This window comes from Typopeltis vanoorti, chromosome 6, assembly GCF_054136105.1.
Source record: "Typopeltis vanoorti isolate ZY-2024b chromosome 6, IOZ_Tvanoo_1.0, whole genome shotgun sequence".
Taxonomy (NCBI): domain Eukaryota; kingdom Metazoa; phylum Arthropoda; class Arachnida; order Uropygi; family Thelyphonidae; genus Typopeltis; species Typopeltis vanoorti.
The window spans coordinates 122,157,078-122,178,939 of record NC_143554.1 but is presented as its reverse complement, the minus strand read 5'-3'; the positions used below and the strand labels follow the sequence as shown (position 1 = coordinate 122,178,939).

Genomic DNA, 21,862 nt, shown 5'->3' with positions numbered 1-21,862 from the left:
ATACCACTTTCCTTCATAATGTGATCCATATAGATAATGAATAACAGAGGGGATAATGTACATCCTTGTTTCACACCAGATTTAACATTAAACCATCTTCCTGTACTTCCTTCAATTCTAACTGCTGACTTACAACTCAAATAAAGATTAAGTATTGCTTGATATAATGCCCATTGACACCATATAATGTAGCATTGAATAGCTTCTCTCTTGGCACCTTGTCATATGCCTTTTCCAAATCGACAAAACTTAAATACAGATCTTTGTTATATTCCCATGATTTCTCGACTATTTGTCGTGAAGTTAAGATCTGATCCTGACAGCCTCTGTTTGGGCTGAATCCAGATTGTTCTTCACCAAGCTTTTCTTCCACAATTCTTCTCAACCGTTTCTCAAGTATACTTGCATAGATCTTGCCAGGAACACTCAGTAGGGAAATACCTCTGTAATTCTCACATACAGTTTTATTTCCCTTTTTATATATGGGTACTATGAGAGCTCTACTCCAATCATCGGGAATTCGTCCTTCTGTCCAGGCCTTCTGAACTATGCAGTGCAGCCACTGTAAGACTCTCACACCACCATACTTCAGCATTTCTGGTCAAATATCATCTACTCCTGCTGCCTTTCCACATTTCAAGCCTTTGATAGTTTTTTCTACTTCAAGTATGGATGTGTATTCCTGACTGCATGCCTGGTTAATGTTTTTTACCACTGTGCTGTCATCACTTCTTGTTTCATTTAGCAGTTTTTCAAAGTAATTACTCCATACTTCAAGGATATCTTCTTCTCCCGTTTTCATGTCACCTTTATCATCTCTAACTCCTTTTACAGCACACTTTCCTCCATTCCTAAGCTTCTTCAACAACCTCCAGAATATTTTGCCACCTTCTTGATATTTATTTTCTATATTCTTGCCAAAGTCCTCCTATGACTTTTGGTTAGCTAGTTTTACACAGTGTTTAGCATTCTTGCATTTGTCTCTATATTCTCTAAGAGCACAAGCTGACTTATTTGACAGGAACTTTTGATATGCTTTCTTCTTTTCCTTCACTGCCTCTTTAACTTCCTGTGTCCACCAGGGAGTTCTGATTTTTTTATCCTTACAGACAACCTCACCACATGCCTCTCTGGCAGAATCAATCAATGTTTTCTTCAGAGTTTGCCACTGAATCTCCAAGGTTTGATTCCTGTTCTCAAACTCTTTCATTTTTTCTTCAATAATCTTTGTGTATTTTAGTCTACAGTTCACACCTGAGAGTTTGCTCAACTTTTATTCGCTTTAAAACTTTCTTACATGCTATTCTTTTCAATTATGTATTTAAGATACCAAGTAATTGTAGTGCAAGTCTAGGCAACTCATGGTAGTGCAACTCATGATAAAGGTGGATTAAGATCTGATCACTTTCCTTAGTATTTTTCCCTTAATGTACATCACATCGCCTTGTGGAGATGTATGATGTTATGCATTAAAGGCAATGGTCACTACCCATACTGGTTTCGACCTTTATTGAGGTCTCGTCAGTGGGAGCCAGACCTGACAATGTTAAGGTCGAAGTAACGAAGAGCTTATGAATTTTACCTGAACAAGTTGCCACAAGGTGCTTTGACCTTATTAAATAAAATTTCAGGATGAGAGATAGATGTAGAAAGTTTTTTAACTTGGGTATATTATGTATTCAAGATACCAAGTAATTTTATATAAACTTGGTTTTTAATCCTATTTCCCAAGTGAGCAAACAGACAAGTGTTACGTCGTTGCTTTATCTATATTTTACTGATTTATATCTTCTTATTTTATCTTTCAATTGCTAATCTACTTCTTCAGATATCGGGTCTAATATATTTACATCTAGGATTGTTTCCTCTTCAGATGCTAGCAAATTTATATTATTCTGCGCCAGCCAGTATCCTATAGCTCAGGGAGAGAACAAGATCCTTGCTCAGGGAGACAATACTAGATTCTGAGGCATTCTTACACAATGATTTATTTTAACATTGCCGTATAGATTCAGACTGCAGTCATGACCTAAATCTATAATTATACACTTTCTAATTCCTTCCTGCCAAAATAGGTTCTATTTTTATAAGTGGTAAAATCGGAATCGTATTTTGCTTTGATATTCAAATAAAACATGTTTATTGGAATAAAGCAAAATATGCTAAAGATTTTCATACATTCAATTTTTGTTTCATTGGTAAATAAGGAAGCTCGATTTAAGAGATTAACATACTCTAAATTAAATCAAAGGTTATAAAGCATGTAAAACACAGTAACTGGAAAATGGGATAGATTGCAAACGGCATGTTAAGCTAAAATTCCCTTCTGCAAGCTATTCATAAGATGACACAACAAACATTCTAATGTTACTCCGTTACTATAAATCTACAATCCTAATCTCATTATGTTAATTCAATCATATACAACACAAACGACTTCTTCCAAACAATCCTTCTTATTCCAAAAGGGATTTTAACTATCTAATTAGAGTCTGTCCACAAAGTTCTTTAGAATAATGTTCATAATTTACATTCACAAATAATTTTCTCTCTTCCAAGGAATTCTAAACACAAAATAAAGTAATTCTACTTTACCGAACTTTTTCCCGACGTCTTTCAGCACAACGTGTACGTTTGGTTACCTCTTGTTTATTGGCTGTCCTTCTACGCTATCTTCATAATTGCTGCCAATCACGGACTCGATTTTCGCGTCTCAGGAAACATCTCTATTTCTCTCGATGGGATTTCTCTGTGAGGGCTCAATTCAGCTAGGGCTGGAAATTTCGCCTTCAGCTCTGCATGGAATCCTACAGCATTCTCAGGAAAACTCTCCATCCGACATCATAGCACTGACGCTTCATCCACCTCACTCGTACCACCAGCTAACTTCCGAACCACAAAAACGATAAGACAAGAGAGAGTCGATATGGCCCTCATTCCTTTATATTCTTCATTTGAGCTCCCCTTTGCACATGACCTATATCTTTTCTCCGCTTTGCTGTTATGCTCTTGTATTCACGGAATTCACGTCGACGTACTTTCCACGTAAGCTACTGCGTCCCATGTTACGCTGGACATGTGTAGTTGTATACCTTCTATGAATTGTTACTTAATATCTGTCTGGTGACTCACAGTCATTCTATACAGCTTAAGTGAAGCTTAAAATAAGTTAAATTATTCCTCGTTTTAGACATTCTCTAATTTGATCTTAATATGATCACAATAGATTAAATACATGGTACATAAAATTAATGCAGTTTTATACATATGTAAAGAAGTTTCACTTTAATTTCAGCTGATGTGTAGGTATTTCTCTTTGTCTATGTAATTTAGTATGTTAAATTCTGAATGAATGATTTCTTTGCAAGATTCCTTCATTCAGGATCTACCACAAGTAAGTCAAATTTGTGCCTGCATGTAGTGCAAGTCTAGGCAACTCATGGTAGTGCAACTCGTGGTAAAGGTGGATTAAGCTCTGATCACTTTCCTTAGTATTTTTCCCTTAATGTAAAGCACATCCCCTTGCAGAGATGTATGATGCTATGCATTAAAGGCAATGGTCACCACCCATACCGGTTTCGACCTTTATTGAGATCTCGTCAGTGGGAGCCAGACCTGACAATGCTAAGGTCGAAGTAATGCAGAGCTTATGAATTTTACCTAAACAAGTTGCCACAAGGTGCTTTGACCTTATTAAATAAAATCTCAGGATGAGAGATAGATGTGGAAAGTTTTTTTTTTTTTTTACCTTAGCATTGTCAGGTCTGGCTCTCACTGACGAGACCTCAATAAAGGTCGAAACAGGTATGGGTAGTGACCATTGCCTTATACATATATAAATTCCAGATACACACACACACACACATATATATATATATATATATATATATATATATATATGTGCATGTTTGACGCACATTTATGGATTAATTTTAGTTTTGGTTGTTGTTGTTGTACTGATTTTATTGTCAGAATTTGCTGACCTGATTAGCTGAATGAATGGTACCGCTGCTATTCATCTAATAGGTAGTGCATTTGAGTCTTATTATAGGCATAGATATTCACAAATGTCTTTGGATGGAGATGAATTCATTACCTAATGTGTGAGACTTCTGCCTCACTTATTCAAGGCCTGAAGTGGCTTGAAATAGTTCCATGTTTGGTTTCTAGAGCAGGGCATCTGAATTATGTAAAAAAAAAAAATCATCATTTATTCATGTGAATAGGAATATATATACAGAAATATTTAAGTAACAAAACTCATGGAGGTAAAGTCTATTAGATGAAAGTGAGCCAAGTTGCTCTGTTTTGTGCTAAATGGTAAATGGCTTATGAGCCTCATCTTCACAAAGAAGTTTTCTTATGTATTGCCAAAACTGTTGGTTTTTTCTCTGTGTCCATTAGTTGGCTTGTAAAGAGCAAGAGCACTGAATGTAAGTGAAGGTGGATATACTATTGGTGTTCTATTCACTTGACATTTTTTAAATTGTTTCCATTAGTAGTCTTTGCTGGTTTACTTCAAGAATGACAGTATTCAAGAATGCGATCTTGCCATTTATGTCATAGTATTGTTTGAAGGCATGTTTTCCAAAGTTATTGGTAATATTAACTGCTCACAGCAGTAACCCATGGGTGGACACCATATGTAAATATGGCTTGGCTAGTGATTTGGTAACTGAATTTTAGGATTTGTGGTAATTGGATTTCCAGATATTAGACTTTTATGTAATTGAAGAGCTTTGTGCTTTCTTTTCACTATGTCAGTAGATTATTGATGGAACCAAAGTACTGAAAATCATTTTCTTCAAGAATGTAGTCATTTAGCCTTATATTTCCTTCTATTCTGTACTTGAGGACTTTAGTTTTACTGCTGTTGACTGTCAACTCAATCAGTGTTGCATTTTTACTTAAATTATCCAAGTGGTTTTGGGCAATCTGAGCATTAATCAATCAGTACACCATCTTCAAAACAGACTGCTTATGTAGGTTTGTACTGCTGAATCTTCAAGAGTTATTTTGTATTCATTTCAAGAGCAATAATAAAAAAGATATGGTGTCCAATAGTCTCCCTGGAAATAGGAAAGCTCTCTGCATTGTCTGCACGGTTAGCCTAGTAGTTACATGCTTTGCAAACATGCCTGGGGAAGGAGTATCTTAGGGTCAATTCCTGTCAACGACGTGAGGAGCTTAAGGATTTTTCTCAGCCATAGCCAAGGACAGCAGGTTTTTTTCCCCCAGTTTATCTGGGGTTTTTCATCCTGCAAGCAGGCAAACTGAACCCATGAACACTCTCTGCTACAGTCAAACTTAATCCCTCATTAGGAGGGCTCAATTAGTCTAAGGGGCACTCGAGGAACAGGGGGCGGAAACCCCACACAGAAATAAAATAAAAAATCTCTCCATTAACTGTTTTTGTCTTGCATGATAGTTCTGGTACAGTACTTCTGTTGCTTTATTTTCAAGGATATGCCACAGTAACTGAGAATTTTGAACATCTTTGTCAATTGATTTCAAAGACTTGAGAAATCTATGAAGTTAAGATTAAAGGGAGATTTTTATTGCTTGCTCCTTATAGCAATCTTCTAAGGCAGTAGATGTGTTCAACAGTGCTCCTGTTTTTCAGTAAACCTTACTTTTTGAGTAGAAGAGGTGTTACATATGGTCACTTTGGTTTATCAGCATCCTGTTAGAATTTCAGTGTGGTAAGTAGTAGTGTGATTCCTCTGTAATTTTCTGTGTTGTTCAGACTGCTCAAAAATTTCAAAAATTGTTCAGATTATTAAAAAAAATAAAAATAAAAATGTTAGTTCAATCAATAATAATTTGATATACAACTTTTACATAAAACATATGGCATTAGTGGCTCTATGCAGTAGAGTTCAGATGTTTTGATATGGGTGGTGTCACTATATTCAAATACTATTATAAATGCATCTTTTTTATGATTCCATTTTTTTTCTTTATTTATATTGTTTGTTTTACTCATTTAAAAATAAAATATCATTTATTAATATGCAAGTGTGCCCTGGAGTGAAAATTAGAATAACACACATTTTAGGAAACTACTTGATAGTGTACTTTGTTATAATACATTTTATTTTTATTTTATTTATTTATTTAGCGAGCCAAACTTGCTTGTAAGAGCTTGTAACCAACTGGGACAGTTCCTTCAGCATAGAGAAACAAATTTAAGGTAAGTAGCAAATATTATCTGATTATGTTCATTATAAATATTTTCTTCAACGTGCATATTAGATTCTTAGTTTAAATATGTTATCTTTCTATTACATGCTGTTTATTTATTTCTGTTAATTACTAATACTTGGTATGCTTTTACATAACTGTATTAATAAATGTGACTTCATGCTAATGGAAATTGACTGCACCTAAAAGTTAAAAAATATACTGTTATGTGAATAAATTTTGCAGACATATGCTGGTTTTAACTTTCCCAAACAGAACACTATCCATTGGGTTGCTTATATATACTACTCTGGTTTGCTGAGTGGATAGCATTTCTATTCTCACACCAAGAAGCTGTCAGTTTGAATTCCACTATGCATGGATGTTTGTAAATTTTTGTATGTAGCGAGACTGCAACCTCACTTATTGAAAACATTATTTTGTTTTCCTAACTACACACCACAAACAGTGCTACAGACTATGGTTCTACACATAGTACAAGAAGAGGCCTAAACCCCAACAGTATCAGCTGCTATTCAACTCCAGACCTGGATATTCAAGAAATCCATTCTTTGGTAAGTCCTCCATACTTTAAATGTACCCTGCACGACATGTGAAGAGAGAATTTTGAAATCAGCCTGAGAGAGTCCATAACTTTACTAACATCATACACCTTATTATGATGTGGTGTTCTTCCTGAAGTACCATGTCAGTCTTAGGTTTCAGCATAGTAGGCTTTCTAATGATGGAGGGTAGTTGCCCAACATCCACACACTTATGTGCTGATAATGACTAACTCGTTCCTCTCTGTACTACAAGGTTAGGCTTCCTCGGATACACACATAGTAAGGTGCTACTACTGTGTTCTAGCTTTTGTTCTTCAAACTATTGTCTCTAACCCTCACTATTGCATTGTGTCTTCTGACACATAATACATGTGTGTAACAACAACATTCTGCAACAGGAGCCAAAGTTTCTATGCTCTGCAGTTCTTCAAGTTTTACCAGCTCAAGTGGGCAGAGGATTGATTCTTGTCCTATTTAAATCTATATATTCAAATACAGGCAAGAAGTGAAGACCATCCCTGATCCATTGTTGTAGAAGGAACACGTTTAGAATCTTGTAATGCAGTTCTATCGACTGAATAGTACAACATTAAAGCTTGTCTTATTTGTTCAGCTGAGGCAGTTGTAATTAGTGTCCTTCCATCAAGCATCTATCCAGAGGTATGTTGATAATCATCCTTAGTACATTAAGTCAAGACATCGCAATTAACATAAACATAATTCTGAAATGGAGAGAGACAATTTTTGTAATCTGGATAGATGTAGTCAAGGCACTAACTATCACAACAAGGCAATTCCACGACTTTCATGATTTACAGTAGCATGTAAAAATGATAATTGAACATCATGAGAAAGACATAACCAAGAATAAATTTAGTTTAATCCTTTGTCCAAGTGTAAGCAAACAAAGTTTGCGCCTGAAAATATCTTCAGGACTGAGGTAAGGTAGTGCAACTCCGAGCAAAGGTGGATCAAGCTCTCATCGCTCCTTGTCTCAGTATTTCCCATAATGCAAAGCACATCACCTTGTGGACATGTATACTCCTATGCATTAAGGGAAGGGCCACTACCCAGACCGGTTTCAACCTTTATTGAGGTCTCGTCAGTGGGAAGCAGACCCAAACGTGGAGATACTAAGGCAGAAGCAATAGGAGAGGTCATATTTACCTATAGGAGTTGTCAACAGGTGGACCACCTTATTATTGAATTACTCTAGATTTAAAGAAAGATGTTGGAAGTTTATTTTTCACTTGGTTAGACTATAATAAATTTAGTTTAATCCTTTATCCAAGTGTAAGCAAACAAAGCTTGCGCCTGAAAATATCTTCAGGACTGAGGTAAGGTAGTGCAACACCAGGCAACTCTGAGCAAAGGTGGACCAAGATCTCATCACTTCCTGTCTCAGTATCTCCCATAATGCAAAGCACATCTCCTTGCAGACATGTATACTGCTATGCATTAAGGGAAGGGCCACTACCCAGATCAGTTTCAACCTTTATTGAGGTCTCGTCAGTGGGAGGAAGACCCAAACATGGAGATACTAAGGCAGAAGCAATAAGAGAGATAATATTTATGAGACCTCAATAAAGTTGAAACTGGTCTGAGTAGTGGCTCTTCCCTTAATGCAAAGCAGTATACATGTCTGCAAGGAGATGTGCTTTGCATTATGGGAGATACTGAGACAAGGAGTGATGAGAGCTTGGTCCACCTTTGCTCGGAGTTGCCTGGTGTTGCACTACCTTACCTCAGTCCTGAAGATATTTTCAGGCGCAAACTTTGTTTGCTTATGCTTGGATAAAGGATTAAACTAAATTTATTATAGTCTAACCAAGTGAAAAATAAACTCTCAACATCTTTCTCTAAATCCAGAGTAATTCAATGATAAGGTGGTCCACCTGTTGACAACTCCTATAGGTAAATATGACCTCTCCTATTGCTTCTGGCTTAGTATCTATCTCCACATTTGGGTCTGCATCCCACTGACGAGACCTCAATAAAGGTTGAAACCGGTCTGGGTAGTGGCCTTTCCCTTAATGCATAGCAGTATACATGTCTGCAAGGAGATGTGCTTTGCATTATGGGAGATACTGAGACAAGGAGTGATAAGAGCTTGGTCCACCTTTGCTCGGAGTTGCCTGGTGTTGCACTACCTTACCTCAGTCCTGAAGATATTTTCAGGCGCAAACTTTGTTTGCTTATGCTTGGATAAAGGATTAAACTAAATTTATTATAGTCTAACCAAGTGAAAAATAAACTTCAAACATAACCAAGAACACGCTGCTGAGTGAACAGCTACATCCATCTAGGACAGTACTTGGAGAAAGGCTTTACCTAGTATTAACCTATGGTAGAGTCTAGGAAGAAGAAAGTAATTCAGAATGAAGAGCCTCTATTGAGATTTAAGTAGGCTTTTTGGAGAGAAGAGAGAAAGGATCCTTGAGTAGATGGGAAAGAGGAGCTGGCAAATTTTCAATAAAAGAAATGTGCAAATTTACAGATTAGCAGTAAAATAAATTTTTTATGGAATCAGTGTCATTTCTATATTGTTGGACCTTATGTGTGTTCAGCCTTTAAAGTACATCTTATTTTCCCCTTTAGGTATTTAGCATTAGAGAGTATGTGTTTATTAGCAACCTCTGAGTTTTCTCATGAAGCTGTAAAAAAACATCAAGAAACTGTTGTTAATGCGTTAAAGGTGAGTTTTTAAAACAAATAAAAGCTTATAGTTCATCTTCATATTATTTCTTGATTTTTTTTTTAAAGAATTCAAAAATTTTTGGTCTTAAATGAGATTTAATTTTTAGGATGAAATTCAAAGTGTGCATTATGTTAAATTGCAAATCAGATACACAGCATGGTAGATAAAATCCTGTCCAACTAATTTTGATGCTAACACGAAATAACTTCCTTTAGCAAACTTGAAACAGTCACAAGAAAAATTCATTGTTGATGAGATTAATTCATCTATTCTTATTACAGATATTATTACAGGGATAGAAGGGATACTGTATTTTCAGGGCAGATAGATAGAGCAGGATGGGAGTGGGGATATGATTATATGATTTGTGTGTTTGATCATTTTGGTTCTGTACCAGTCCAACCCACTCAACCTTTTTTCTCTCCCATATATACTAATGCTAGAAGTATCAAGAACAAGAGTTGAAGGGTTTTATATTCATTAGTTAGGCTTGCCTAGACTAGGCAATAGTAAGCCTTGGTTGATGGAGGAAGATATTATTACAGGGATAGAATGAGGGATGCTGTATTTACAGGGAGGATAGATAGAGCAGGATGGGAGTGAGGATATTGTTAGTGATAGCAGAAGAAATGCCAGCAAGAGTAGAAGTTCCTCAGGAGCAATATAAAGGATATAAAGGATATGATAGTACTACATGAAAAATTACATCATTACTAACTTCCTATCTAAAATTTTCCTCCAGATCAGTCTGTTACTTGTCAAGACTTCAATATTATCAGATCTTATATTTCTGTCGTCTAAGGCACTTTGTACCGTATCAATCCACCCATATCTTGGACTTCCTCCGGATCATTTTCCTGCCAACCTGGCAGGGAACACTTGTTTTGCCAATCTTTCCTTGCCCATTCTGTTTAAATGACCATACCACCTGAGATTCGCACTGCTAATGCATTCCTGGATGCTGACAATGTCAAGTTCTTTCCTAATATCCTCATTTTTAACATGATATTGCCATTGATGCCATCTGTTCACCTCTAATCTTTCTCAGGATTCTCATATCTGTGGTCTGTAGTCTTTGGTCAAGTGTTTTACTTCTGACCCAGCTCTCAGATCCATAAGTTAAAACTGGTTTGAACACTGTCTGGTATATTATAGCTAATTTAGTGTTCTGACTAATTTCTCTCTTATTCCATATGAATTTATTCAATTGACTTCCTACTATACCAGCTTTATTAATTCTCTTGTCTATTTCCATATTTAATTTACCATCTTCACTAAAAATTGTACCTAAGTAGCTGAAATGTTTTACTTGTTCCGCAGGTTCTCGTTCACAATACAGTTGACATTTTGAACAATTCTGCATATTTTAATTGTCTTTGTCTTTTTATTGCTGACCTTCATACCATATCTATCACAACAGTTATTCAATTTAGTCAAGGAATCTTGCAGACTCATAGCTGATTTATTTAGAAGTATAACATTGTCCGCTTAAAGCAAAGAGCTGACATTAACATCTCCAATTTCGATATCATGTTTAATACCACTTTCCTTCATAATGTGATCCATATAGATAATGAATAACAGAGGGGATAATGTACACCCTTGTCTCACACCAGATTTAACATTAAACCATCTTCCTGTGCTTCCATCAATTCTAACTGCTGACTTACAACTCAAATAAAGACTAAGTATTGCTTGATATAATGCCCCATTGAAACCATATAACTGTAGCATATTGAATAGCTTCTCTCTTGGCACATTATCATATGCCTTTTCCAGATCTACAAAACTCATATAGAGATCTTTGTTATATTCCCATGATTTCTCCACTATTTGTCGTAAAGTGAAGATCTGATCCTGACAGCCTCTATTTGGCCGGAATCTAGCTTGTTCTTTACCAAGCTTTTCTTCTACAATTCTTCTCAGCTGTTTCTCAAGTATACTTGCATATATCTTACCAGGAACACTCAGTAGGGAAATATCTCTGTAATTCTCACATTCAGTTTTAATTTCCTTTTTATATATAGGTACTATGAGAGCTCTACTCCAATCATCGGGAATTCGTCCCTCTGTCCAGGCCTTCTGAACTATGCAGTGCAGCCACTGCAAGACTTTTATATCACCATACTTCAGTATTTCTGGTCGAACAATATCTATTCCTGCTGCCTTTCCACATTTTAAGCCTTTAATGGCTTTTTCTACTTCATGTATGGAGATGTATTCCTGATTGTATTCCTGTTGAGTGTTTTTTTACCACTGTGCTATCACTGCTTGTTTCATTTAGCAATTTCTCGAATTAATTACTCCATACTTGAAAGATATCAATTTCTCCCATTTTCATGTCACCTTTTTCATCTCTAATTCCTTTTACAGTACTCTTTCCTCCATTTCTAAGCTGCTTCTACAACCAACAAAATATTTTGCCACCTTCTTGATATTTATTTTCTATGTTCTTGCCAAAGTCTTCCTTTGACCTTTGTTTTTATCTAGTTTTACACGGTGTTTAGCTTTCTTACATTTGTCTCTGTATTCTCTAAGAGCACAAGCTGACTTATTTGACAGGAACTTTTGATTTGCTTTCTTCCTTTCCTTCACTGTCTCTTTAACTTCCCGTGTCTACAATGAAGTTCTAATTTTTCTATCCTTGCAGACAACCTCACCACATGCCTCTCTGGCTGAATCAATCAAGGTTTTCTTCAAGGCTTGCCACTGAATATCTAAAGTTTGGTTCCTGTTCTCAAGCTCTTTCATTTTTTCTTCAATAATCTTTGTGTATTTTAGTCTACAGTTCACATCTGAGTGCTGCTCAGCTTTAATTCGCTTTAAAACTTTCTTACATGTTATTCTTTTCAATATGAAATTCAATTTTATCCTGTTCAAGACTAAATGGTCATTACTTCCAATTTCAAATCCTCTGTAAACTCTGGTGTCCTGCACCAGAGAGAAAACATCACTATCAACAATAACAAATCAGTGAGTTTTCTTATTCCTTGCCTCTTCTCTCCATGTGAATTTGTGCACATTTTTATGTTGATACATGGTGTTGGTAATAACTAGTCCATGTCCTGAGCAGAAATCCAACAAATATTTGCCATTATTATTAGTTTTGCTCTTTTCTCCAAATTTTCCCAATATATTTTTGCATGTCTGACAATCATTTTCTACTCCGCTATTTAGATCCCCAACAAGAACCAACTTTTTCCTTTTTCATTGTGTCAGATGTTTTCTTTAAATCCTCAAAAAATTCCCCCACTTCTACCTTAGTAGAACCTTCTGTGGGACCATAGGCACAAATAAGTCTCATTGTCCAGTTCCCCATTCCGATATTTGCTCACATCACTCTACTTGAGACTGCCTGCCATTCAAGAAGATTAGCCTGGTATTTAGTGTTGAATACAATGGCTACTGCTTTTCTTTGATTGTCATTGCATGAATATAACATTTTTTATTTATTGATCAGAAATATCTCACCAGTTTTTGTCTTTTTTGTTTCAGTTACCCCTATTATGTCGATCTGGTACTTATCTAATTCCTCGGCTAGCTCCATTTCTTCACCATTCAATCTTATGTTGATAGTGCTGATCTTTAACTCTGGTGATGTTGAGTTGGGGTGCTTTTTCAGATTTGTTCCAGTAGCTGACTTTTTGCTGTTCATCCTGGTTCCCTGGTGAAAACAACGGGGACCTTTTTTAACCAGGTGATTCCCCAGCAGGCAATTTTGTCATGTTGTACCATCATTTTGTAATTTGGTTTAAGCCAATAAGAATTACAATTTGTTCGGCTAAATCCCAAATTGCTAGCCCATCCTTGTTCGTTCAGTATTCAGGTAGATACCCAACAGGGTGCACCACGAGAAGGTGAGGATTGGACATTAGGTCAGAAGCCCTGGTCGGTTCTCCGCATTCCTTTAAAGGCTATGTGGAGGTCTCCTCTCAGCTATACAGCTTTGACCCTTAAGCACCCTAGGAGCAATACATTAGAAGCTATATTACGTGAGATAAGAACTAGCATGCTGAAATAGATAGATAGTTGTTATAGGCCAAGGGATGCAAAAGCTATGGTTGACATGCATTGACAAATTAGCTCAATAAGTACAGAGCAAGTAATCATTATGAGTAGAGATAACTCCAGATAAATTGAAAGGAGAAAAGGACATTTTAAAGGAAAGATATGGAATTTATGCAGCTGCTAAGAAACAGTTACTTAAAACAGTATGTGATTGAAGGTACCCCGAGTTTTTAGAACATTGGATTGCATAGCATCAAGAAATTTGGTCCATAACCAAATTAACCCATGATTTGTAAGAGTAAACATGTAGTCTTAACTTAGAAAGTAGTGAAACATGTGGAATTTTCATTTAACAAGGTATATATGTGGAACTGCAGAGTGAATGATTATGACATTCTCAAAAGGCAGCTTGGAGCAGTGCCATGGCATAAAAAATTGCAAAGTAAGATGTTAGTAGCTAACATCCTTCTTTGGTGTTCTATACTTGAGCTTGAGTCTGTTGCCATTCCCGTACATTTGTGGGGGGAAATCTAATTGTTTGCTAATGATGCTAAACTGCAGAGGCAATAGTGAATAAAGATGATGCAGAGATCTGCAGGATGATTTGAATAGACTTCACAGTGTAGGCAAAGAATAATGGTTGCCAATGTGTATCCTATGGCAAGGGTTATGCATTTGTAGCGTAACCTTTGCCATAGGATACACATTGGCAACCATTAGATTGCAATCTCTGTATTATATTGAAGAGATTTCCTGCAAGAAATTAAGACTAGGAATTGGGGGCTAATGGTGAACAGGATGCACATTTCAGAGGATGTATTGCAAAAGTGGGCAGAATAGCTCAAAAGATATTCTGCCCACTTTTGCAATACATCCTCTGAAATGAGAAGCATGCTGACAAGCATGGATAAGGAGGTCTCTCCTTTTCTCTTTATAAAGCTTTCATAAAACTACATCTGATCTATTGTGCACAGATTTAGTTACTAGGTTTCTCGATTTGAAAGTGATGGAAAGGAATCAGAAGCTAGTGGCCAAAATAATGACTAACCTGTGTGTAGCTCCTTATGATATTGAAGCTTTGTGGGTAAGTTTAGTTTGACAAAAAACATTTTATCATATTCTTCTTTTCTGTTTGATAGAGTAGCTGCTAAAGAAATTTTTCAGTGCATGATTGAATTAAGAGAATAAGGTCCTGGAGTTCTGTATTTTCATATAGAAGCAGATTTCATTCCCCTAAATGTGAGGTTTTTTCATCCTGTGAACAGGCAAACTGGTCAGAAAAAATATGCATTTAACAGACATATAATACACTGACCTCATAGTAGTTTTAGTTGCTTAACCTCTTCTGTATGGGGTTAATATTTAAAAAATAAATCTAAAAGAAAATGAAAAGTTTATTTTTTAATGAACAGGATTGTTTTTTTAATGTAGTGAAAAGCCATTTTAAGTTACATAACTACATGTTTACGCTGGCCTGGTTGTCCGAGTGGTAGCGTATCCGCTCTCCAGCCGAAAGGCTGCAGGTTCAAATCCTTCTGTGGAAAAGGATATTTGTGTTTGCCTGTGAAAATACTACTAGCGGTGGTGGGCATTAGATGGCATTTGTGTAGTTGTTGGAGACAGAGTTGTAGAGTAGTTCCCTTCCTCGATGAGTCTTTGGACTCACTGGAGGTGTCCCATAATAATAATAATACATTCAATTTACAGATTATTTTTCTGTGTTAAATTTATGAGAGTCAAGAAACTCATGTACTCAAGCACTTTAGAATGCAGTGATATTTCAACCAAGTAGATTAAGTGTAATTCGAATGAATAAGAATTTGCAATTTATCAAGCTAAAAATAAATGAAAATTCTGATTCCCAGGGCTTAATAGGTTGTTTTGTGATGGTGGTTTGATTCCCTGCTTGACATTTCTCATGCTGTTTCTAACTTACAGAACTGTTTAGTGTTTCTCACACAGCCTGCTTACCTACCACATATCATAAACATGGCTGTATAGATATTGAAATGTCTATGATAAAAACAAATTTCTTTCTAGAAAAAGGATCTTCAAGTGAAATCTTGGTTGTCTCCTTGGTAAAAGTTTAACCCAATTTGCATGAAACATTCATCATCAGTGCCCACGGATCCACTACCTGTTGGATTGGAATTTGTTGCTTGTTTTACCATTCTTTGCCATTTTTCTCTCTCTCCATTGCTAGCTGACTTTATCCTACAACTTTACCAGTCCTTAATATCATCGGTCCACTCTAGTCTTGGCTGTCCTCTTCTGTTTGCACCATCATTGGTACATTGTACCATGCATTAAGGTTTTGATCTTTCTACTGTTATCCATTCTGCAGGTATGTCCAAAAAGTTTTAGTTTCCTTCGAATTCTTTTCTGTATTAGGTTCTCTTTGCAGTTTAATTTGCTAAACAGTTCATTTGTTACCTTTTGCATCCATCCAATTTATAGAATCTAATGCAGAAAATAATTCGAAGGAAACTAGATAGGGAAAAGTAAATCAGTGAGCCTTCCTATAAGGCTGAGACTGCTGGAAACATGTTCTTTCAAAAGCGAATATTCATCTCACATTAATATATCTCACAGCCATAGAGAGCACTTGTGAAATTCATGTTTCCAGCAGTATCAGCCTTATAGGAAGGCTGACTGGTTTACTTTCCAAATCTTGTCCATTGCCTGTAGGTTTACTTTTGCTTTTGTTATCAGAGATCTCATCTCTTTTTTTTTTTTTAACTGTAAATTGTGTATCATGTTGCTCCCTAGGTATGTGAATATGTGAAGATTCTAGCCTCTTCCAGCTCATGTCCATTGGACTTTATTTTTTTTCATCTTTTTCTCTTTGAATATCATTGTTTCAGTTTTTTCTATGTTCCTCTTCATCTTCAAAAAATAAATAAATTATTTATTTTTGTTCCTTGAATGAAATTCCTTTATATTACCCTTTTTTGACATCCATTGTTCTTTTCAAAAGCAAGATAAAGATGCTTGGGATATGCGATCTCCTTATTTCATGTCTTTTGTTGTCATTGATGTTCCGCAGTAGACACAACAGATTGCTGTCCACTCCATAAGATTAGACTACTGCTCATGTCACTGTCTATCTATATTTTTGAATGCTTTCTGAAAGTTAACAAAGCAAGCCTAAACATTTCTATTTTTATGCAGAGCCTTCACTAGAATTAATCTTAAAATTAATACTTGGCACACAGTACTTCTAAATCATGCTTGTGTAAAGTGAGGTCGGCTGTGGCATTGTAAAATAATGTCTTTCATTCTTTAGTTGCCATATCTCTACCTATATTCTATCTCAGTGGTCTTGGATATACCTAATACTTACTCTACTTCCATTATTCCTAAACCTTACTACAGTTAGGCTCAAGTCTGCTTAACCTATACCTCACTCACAATGTTAATCTTACCTTGACCATTTTCTGCCCCCCTCCCCCTTCTCTGCAGTTAGATAGACCTCGTGTAGTAAGCCTATCTAATATAAGCAGTTCCTGAACACTTGTGCAATATCAGTTAGAAATTTTATATTTTTATTATTGACTGCACCATCTAATTGACTCTCTCTTTGTGTGAAAGTTAGGGTGAGAAGAAAACAGGAATTAATCAATACATTTACACAATTTCTTTACATGCAAGTCTTGGTTAGACATACCTTACTGTGCCCGCAGGTTCACTAATTTTTTTTTTTTCGAGATAGTGTATTGGCTAAGGAATAAAATCAGATAATTATAAAACATTTATTTTGATCTAGAGCAATAAGTACAGAGCACATAATAATTACTGAGAAATTATATCACTCAAAAATTTTAACACACTGCAATTGCATTTGTAACAACAGAATGTATTATGTGCTCACTACCAAAAGAAACTCATTATACATTAAATAATGATGTCTTCTATGACACAACGATGCACTTATATGCTTACAAGCTAACATAATTCTTCCTATAAAATTTGTAACAAATTTTTCTTCCAGCCACGTACAATACTTATTTAACCCTATTCCCGATGTTATCACATACGGTCTCTTAAACTAAACATACTTAACAACACATTATCTTCTTTCAACTTATAACCAAGTTACCACCTATTTACCAATAATATCTCGCAATCACACACGATTTCGAGGTACCTTCTCTTAGCAAATACAGTTAACTTATTGCTTACTTGCAACTATCACGAGTGGAAAGTCCAATTAGCTCACAGCATACTACATGGAGACTGTAGTATCTTCCGTCTGATCAGTCTTCTTGCTGCTTGGACTGCATTGATGGTTTTTCCATAGAATTTTCCTCTGTCGAACTTGCTGGAGTTCTGCTGTAGCTACCCGAATTCTAGAGAGAGGGCTGGTGGCAGAGAGACATGAGGCATCAACGGCAGGAAGAACAAGCCTCCTGGATGAAAGAAAGGAGCCCCGAGGAAATCGAAAGTTAAAAGCTTAAGAAGTCCTGAGCCAAGCGCTGCATTCGCCTTTCATTAATGCAGATTTTCAGCCCTTTGTTCTTCTTCTTCCATTAGTTTCCTTATTCTTTCTGTTAATATCATAAGGACTTTTCCCACATGACTCATTAAAGCAGTTGTTCTTGCAGTCTATTTTGCTTCCTTTTTTATCATAAAGTATCAGAATTGATTTGTTCATTCTTTTGGTGCTTTTCCTTTGTCCCATGCAATATTGCACAGCTAGTATAGTTCATCTATGATCGTCTCACATTTTTCAGCATCTTTCCAGTGAACTCATCATCGCCAGGATTTTTATGGTTCCTCAGATGTTTTACTGCCTTTGCAATCTCATCTACCAGTATATCTGTTTTTTTTTTTTCTCTCTCTCTTCTTGGTGGTGATGTTTCCCTTAATTCATCAGTTAACCTCTTTTGCATCTCAATATCTTCTTGTGTCTTATATAACTCTGAGCAGTATCTTATCCATCCTTCTCCTGTTTCTTCTGTGTTCACCAAGTTTTCACCCTTTTCATTTTATGATTCTCTGCTTTGGGCTCATTTCATTTTTTATTGATGTTTCGGATCATCTAATAGACTTCTCTTGTTCTGTATTCGTCATGGTATTTATTGATATCATCATACACTGTTCCTATAGCCATTTTGATTTGTCTCCTCTAACTGCCTCCTTCTTCGCTTCATTGTCTTTTGCTCTGTAATGTTCTTCCATTTCCTAGAGTTCTCTCTCTTCTAATATATAAATGTCTTTTTATCTTGCATTATCTCTGATGTCTCTTGTTAGAATTACCTCTTCTTTGGCATCTCTGTCTCCAGTAGTGTTTGTTTCACTGCTCTTTTGATTGTAGACACCACTGTTGTTTCTGTCTTCAAGTTTTTTTTTGTAATGGATTTCAGTTCTTCCTTGAGCTTCTTCCTATATGCTTTCCCTTTGATTTTCTTGCTTCCTCATGTCTCTGACTGAAACTGTGCCTACACTTGTTGCTTGAGTTTCAACTTGATATTGGCAATCACTAAGCTATGATCTGATTTCATGTTTTGTTTGACATTGCTGAAATGATGTGGTCCAACTCTTGCTTATGAGTATCACATACAGAACATTATAGATGACTGCCTTGTCCATTTCCTGCAGTCTTTTTTTTTTTTTTGCTTTCTAATCTTCACATTTATTTCAGCCTCCAGCATTGACTAGTATATCTTTTTTGATACTATTTCAACATTATTTCCAAGTTGCTATAGAATAACCCTGTTCTTCTTCAGTACTTTCTGAAGCGAGTGAATAGACCTGGACCAATGTGATGTTAAATAGTCTTGCTGCAAATCTTACCATTATTATTCTTTAATCTACTGGTTTGTATCCTAATAATGTCTCTCTTCCTCTTTTACTAAAAAGAAATCCAACTTCTGTCTGATGTTTTATACTATTGCCAGACCAGATGATTCTTCCACTTCTCATTTCTCCCAACTCTGTCCAGTACATCTCTGCTAATTCAAGGTTGTTACATTGGTATTGTTCCATCTCTTTGCAAAACAAGGCTAGCTCTTTTCAGGAGCCCATAAGGTATGGACATTCCACATTCCTACTGTTAGCATCTTATTACCTCATAGCATCATTTAATTTTATTGTACTTCTTTTGGTAGCTGTCTTATTTATTCAGGTGATGTCTGAGCTGCATGTTGTACGTTTCCTTTGTACTTCCTTATTACACCCAATTTCAATAATATTTTGTTTTTACAGTCAATGCATCGACACTCATCTGACCAATCTTAATAGTTCTTTCAGCCATTCTTAACATAGGGATCAGATATCTGTTTGCAGCTGTCCAGTATGGATTAGACACTGCTGTTGGTCCAAGGGAGCTATTTCATTTCTCTCCTACCACTCATATTTGAGAAGCATTCCTCTGTTCTTCCACCTCGGAAAGTGCCCACTATGGATTTCAGGGGTGAAATATTCAGCTAAGAATTCAAAGCTTTTGTTGTTAAAAGTTATTTCCACTTGTTTACAAAGTAACCAAGTTGATAGTTTGATTAATCATAGTAGTATGTCAGAAATGAAGCGTGCTTTGCATTATGGGATATCGAGGCAATTGATGTGAAATCAGCTACTATATACAAATAGCCCATTAATGAGATACTTCATGTGCAAACTAGGTTTGCTTACATTTGGGTAAAGGATTAAACAAGAATATAATTCTTGTAGAAAGGCTTATATGTTGGCTGCACATGATTATTAAATAACTTAAGGAATTCACAATGTATACTGGAATATAAATTAAAATGAACTTTAATGAACTTTAATAGTAATTAAAATGAACTTTAATTACTTCCTATATTTTGGCAACTTCACGTTGCCATCTTCATGGGAACATAAGGCTAAGACACGTGCACGCAGGCACTAAAACAGCAAATGAGGTCGAGGAGAGAAACTACTGTTTTTCCTAAAGTCCTGATGGTGCCCCCCCCCCCCCCCCCCAGCAGGCTATATTAGGTATTTATGGCCGTTGGACTGAAGTTCTCATGATGTATGTCTCCCAAATTTGGGGCAGTCTCATGCATCCAAATTTGTTGAGGTTTGGCATGTTTTTTAGGGCTGAGGCTGATTCTATGAGTAGTCTTTCAAATTTAATTCCTTGGCAGCTTTAATTTATTGCATCTTTTATTTCAGAAATATAAATTTTGTATTTATTATTATTTTTTATATATTTTTTTTCTTCTATAATTTTTCTGCAGCATGCTGAAATTTTTTAATCAATTCATTTTCAGTTCTTTAAAACTATGCTTATCTTTTGATAGTTCTAGTGAGAAGATGTCTTTGAATACTCTTTAGTTGCATGCTTTGAGTACTAACTAAACTTTGCAAAAATGATTATTGTTCTCTGTAATTTTTGTAATTATTTAACAATGTAAGTTAGTTTGCTTTCTCTTTTTTTTAGACTGAAAGAGATGTCAGTGTCAGACAAAGAGCAGTTGATCTATTATATGCAATGTGTGATAAATCAAATGCTGAAGAAATTGTAGGAGAAATGTTAACCTATTTAGAAACAGCAGATTATTCAATCAGAGAAGAAATGGTACATATCAGTTACATTTTGCCAATTTTTTTCTGTTGAAACTCACTTTAATAAATTGTAAAATATATCTAAGAATCATATTTACTTACAATTTTTTTTTCGATATTTTCCATAAATAACAGTCACGTTTATTTATTTTTTAGAATACTCCTATCACTAACAATGATAATATCTGGTAGTATAATGAATTTTTACTGCATAATCATAAACGTTCATTGCTCCCTTTTTGGAATGAATTTAAAGAAAATTAAGATTTTTTTTATCTTGTTTTCTTATTCTTAAAAGAAAAACTTGTCTAATTTTGGTATTCAAAAACAGCCTACCTATCACAGTAACAGTGCTTCATAGACACTGCTGCAGGTAGGTAGGCTGTTTTCATCTTAAGGGAAAAATTTGCAACAAAAATCACAATGTGTAGTAATATGGCAGTATTACAAAGCATTATTGGTACAAAATTCAGTTATTATTTTTACACAGACACACCTCCATGGAGTCCTAAGACTCATTGTGGGAGACCCAAACTATCAGCAGACAAAGCACTTACAACTGATTCAGACAATCCATTCCATTCATTTGCTACTCTCCCAGTGCCCTTGCTAACCACACTCTTACCTAACTTCTAGAGATGATCTCTTGTTCTGCTAAATAAAACCAAATGTTGACACATTTCCTCTGCATCAATCCTATAAAATCCTGGAAGTAATAACTTATGTTTCTATCATATTCCCCCTATTTTACCTATCAACCAATTTTTGTACTCCATAAACCCTTAATCTATCCTCATAGGGAGCATTCCACAGATCACTGATCATCTTGGTCACTTGCCTCTTGATCCTCTTCACTGCTTCCTCATCCCAAGAAGCC

General features: G+C 35.7%; 1 protein-coding gene across 1 annotated transcript in view; it reads left to right on the top strand.

Moving 5' to 3' along the window:
• LOC150105884 (AP-2 complex subunit alpha-like) overlaps nt 1–21,862 on the top strand; it is a 383,042-nt gene that overhangs the window by 195,731 nt on the left and 165,449 nt on the right. The window contains exons 10-12 of the mRNA XM_090393652.1: nt 6,122–6,193; nt 9,348–9,444; nt 20,861–20,998. Of these exons, the coding sequence (XP_090249778.1) occupies nt 6,122–6,193; nt 9,348–9,444; nt 20,861–20,998 (307 nt within the window). The remainder of the gene's footprint in view (nt 1–6,121; nt 6,194–9,347; nt 9,445–20,860; nt 20,999–21,862) is intronic.